The 3055-nt window shown below is 38.9% G+C and overlaps 1 protein-coding gene across 1 annotated transcript; it reads right to left on the reverse strand.

The window, feature by feature from the left end:
- Positions 1–523: 523 nt before the first annotated feature.
- Positions 524–2226, reverse strand: LOC105120135 (probable F-box protein At1g60180). Its single transcript, XM_011018325.1, has one exon. It carries the CDS (start codon positions 2156–2158, stop codon positions 1031–1033), a length of 1128 nt encoding a protein of 375 aa, XP_011016627.1. The 5' UTR covers positions 2159–2226; the 3' UTR covers positions 524–1030.
- Between the last annotated feature and the right edge of the window lie 829 nt (positions 2227–3055).

Consider the following 3055-nt stretch of genomic DNA (forward strand, 5'->3'; position numbering starts at 1 on the left):
TTCTATATTGTTTATATATTGATGATGACTTATTTAACAAAAACAAAAACAAAAAAACAACTTTACAACTATTAATTAATGTAAATATCTTATTATTTTTTATATAGTATAAATAAACTAATTTTTTATGTCTTTCAGTCCAAAACCATACTATGCATTAAAAAATTATTTATAATTTACATCAAAATTATATTCATTTGAAAATTATATTCTTTTACACATTATATGTGAAATTCCTCGATGATTATAACTTATTCAACTTGTCACGTTGAAGAGAAACTTTTATATCGTGTCGGTAATTATCGATCGACGTCACAAACTTCACCGTTAACTTCGTCATTATTGAAAGAAATTGCACAGAATTCTATAATTCAATTTCTATTTGCAGTGAGTACGAGCATTCATGCAAAAAAGAGCTTAATTGAGCTCTCGCCATTACTTGTCTATAAGGAAAGAATACCAGAGCTTATTCGGAAAGATACTTTTTGTATGTTTGATCGTTGGAATCTTTTTTTTTTTAAAAAAAAAAACCCTCTTTGTTTCAATCATGCTTTTGACACTCCTTGTTGTAAAAACTTTCTTCATTTGTATCCCTATTCTTTCTGGGATGACAAAATTAAGGGAAGCATTTCCTCGTGAATCAACAACCAGAGAGGTATTGGCATCTGGCATTCTTTGTGCTGCTCCCATACTCGTAAACTCCTCACGTTTCTTCGTCATTTACTATGTTCTTCGAGCCGCCAAAATTGCTCCGGCCTACTGACAAGAACTTAATTCCAGACCATGTTATTGAAATAAGTTTTAATAAATGCAACGCAGCGTTCGGCAGATGAGAACTAGACACATCATGCATCTCCGCATCCACCCTGCCGTCAAATTAATTGCGTGGCTCCACCGACGAGTGTCACAGGATAACAATTTTATCGCCCGTACACTTGTTTGATAGGAGTGTTTTTTTAACTCTCCCTCTCTCCCTCTCTACACCTTCCCCTTTACAACTCTCACAACCTGGGAAAATTAAGGTTGAAGTTCATCTCAGCAGATGAAATAACCCAAGAGAGACAAGAACCATGACTCCGAAAGACACACACAGCATGTCCAGAGCCCCTTCCTTCTTCAGCTTCCTCTCCCTCCTCTCCCTCTTCCTTTCCAAAAACATCTCGTACCTTTTCCGTCCCTCCATTTCCCTCCTCCCGCTCATTCCCTTTTTACCCTCAAACCCCGCATTCAAAACACCCAAACTACCCTTCCCGTTTAAGAAAACACCATCCATATCCTCCACTTGCAGGCTTACTCCCCTCACGTGCATCTCCCCTCCTTGAGCTCCCCCTCCGCACGTGACGACTATCCCACACTGCACAGTCTCTGATGCTGATCCTCTCTCTCCTGCCGCCAACACTGTCGCAAACCGCGCGTGCACTTCGCCGCTCAGCCAATGCCTCTGAACCGACACCGGTTTGTGACTCGATAGGTTCACCGATCGTAAACGGGTCGGGTCAATCAATATCCAGCTCAAACTCAAATCACCAGCCAGATCGCGACATGCTTCCTCAGAACCTGAATTCGGTATGGGAGTCGGACACGTGTCCTTCGGATCAAGCATGTCGATCCTGAAGGGAGAGCACAAAAACCACGAGCTTGAAGTCTCTGTTTCAACAACCTTGGAAAAAATCAGCTTATTTTTGTAATGAATATCGACGGCTGAGATCAGTTCTGATGGATGGTCGTGGTCTCGTGGGGGATTTACCCGGGGGCCTGTGGTGAGAGGGAAGGATTCAGAGAAGAGAGAGCGCCAGCCGTTGGGTAAGCGGGAGATTATTTCGTGTATACGTGGCGTGTTAGTGGAAGGCCAAATGGAGTGGCATATGTTGGTCCACAAGTCTTGTTGGGATGCTAGTGAATTTAGTTCGGTAGAAGTGCATGCGGTGGAGACCAAGGAGAGGCCGTCTAGTCGGTTTAGGATGTGAGCTTGGAGGATGTCCGGGTGAATGGTGGAGATTGAGGTAGCCATGGAGGCTTCCACGGTGGTTGTTGCGGTGCTGGAGGAACACGGAGTTTGCGTGGAGAAAGACATGTATTGTGTATGTTTTGTCTCCTTACTAGGAAATACTTTAAAAAAGGGTTTTCGTGCGGGTGCGTGATTTAGTGTAGTAGACATTCGACTTGTTCACTTTATATAGGACTTTTTAAGGAGTGTATTTGATGGCTAGTTAAAGGCCCCTAATATTGTCTTTATTAACGAAATTGACATTCCTTCCGAGTTGCCTGAACCATAGATTTTAAACTCAATCCGGTAGTGAACTCAGCCCCAGGTCCAGATCAGACGCTTTTATCAGCTCACGAGTTTTGACTGGGACACCATCTTAATTTTATTTTAATAAAAAATATTTTTTTGTTAAAAAATAATGTGACTGAATTTTTAATTCGACCAATTAATTTTTTTTTCTAATTTTATTTATCCAACCTATCACATCAAGTCAAATTTTAAAAATATAGTATGAAATTTAAACCCCGTCACAAAACAGGACCACAGCCTTCGGCTCCTGGTTCCGTTTCCCTTCAACAACAAGTTACTGTATTTGTATTTTTTATAATTTTTCTTTAGATAAAGAAACGATATCAAGATTACTAATTCCATTTCTTTGAAAACTTGTTGCTGCTGGTCTCGGCAACTAAATAACATGTACGCTTGCTTTATTGTTGAGGATCAGGTTGGCTGCCTATTGAGCTCTATCTGGCTATACTTTGATTATTAACTAAATAGCGGATATAGATAAATTAATAAATCGGTGTGTTAATTGTTTCTATAATTCAATCTTTATTATTTGTCAAATCTAGATTGTATGAAAATTAATTAAATTAGGGTACACCATTCTTGGTTAATATTTTTCTTAATACTTCTTTCCTAATTAAACCTTTGGTCACCTTACTTATTTATTTTCTATTTTTCCAAAAATAAAACAAATTGATGAAGAATATAAAATTGATGAAGAAACTAAGCTAAGAAAATGGATTATAATTATAATTCCTGGAACAACAATAGCATAGGCGATTA

Source organism: Populus euphratica, unplaced genomic scaffold (assembly GCF_000495115.2).
Source record: "Populus euphratica unplaced genomic scaffold, PopEup_1.0 scaffold5009.1, whole genome shotgun sequence".
Classification (NCBI taxonomy): Eukaryota; Viridiplantae; Streptophyta; class Magnoliopsida; order Malpighiales; family Salicaceae; genus Populus; species Populus euphratica.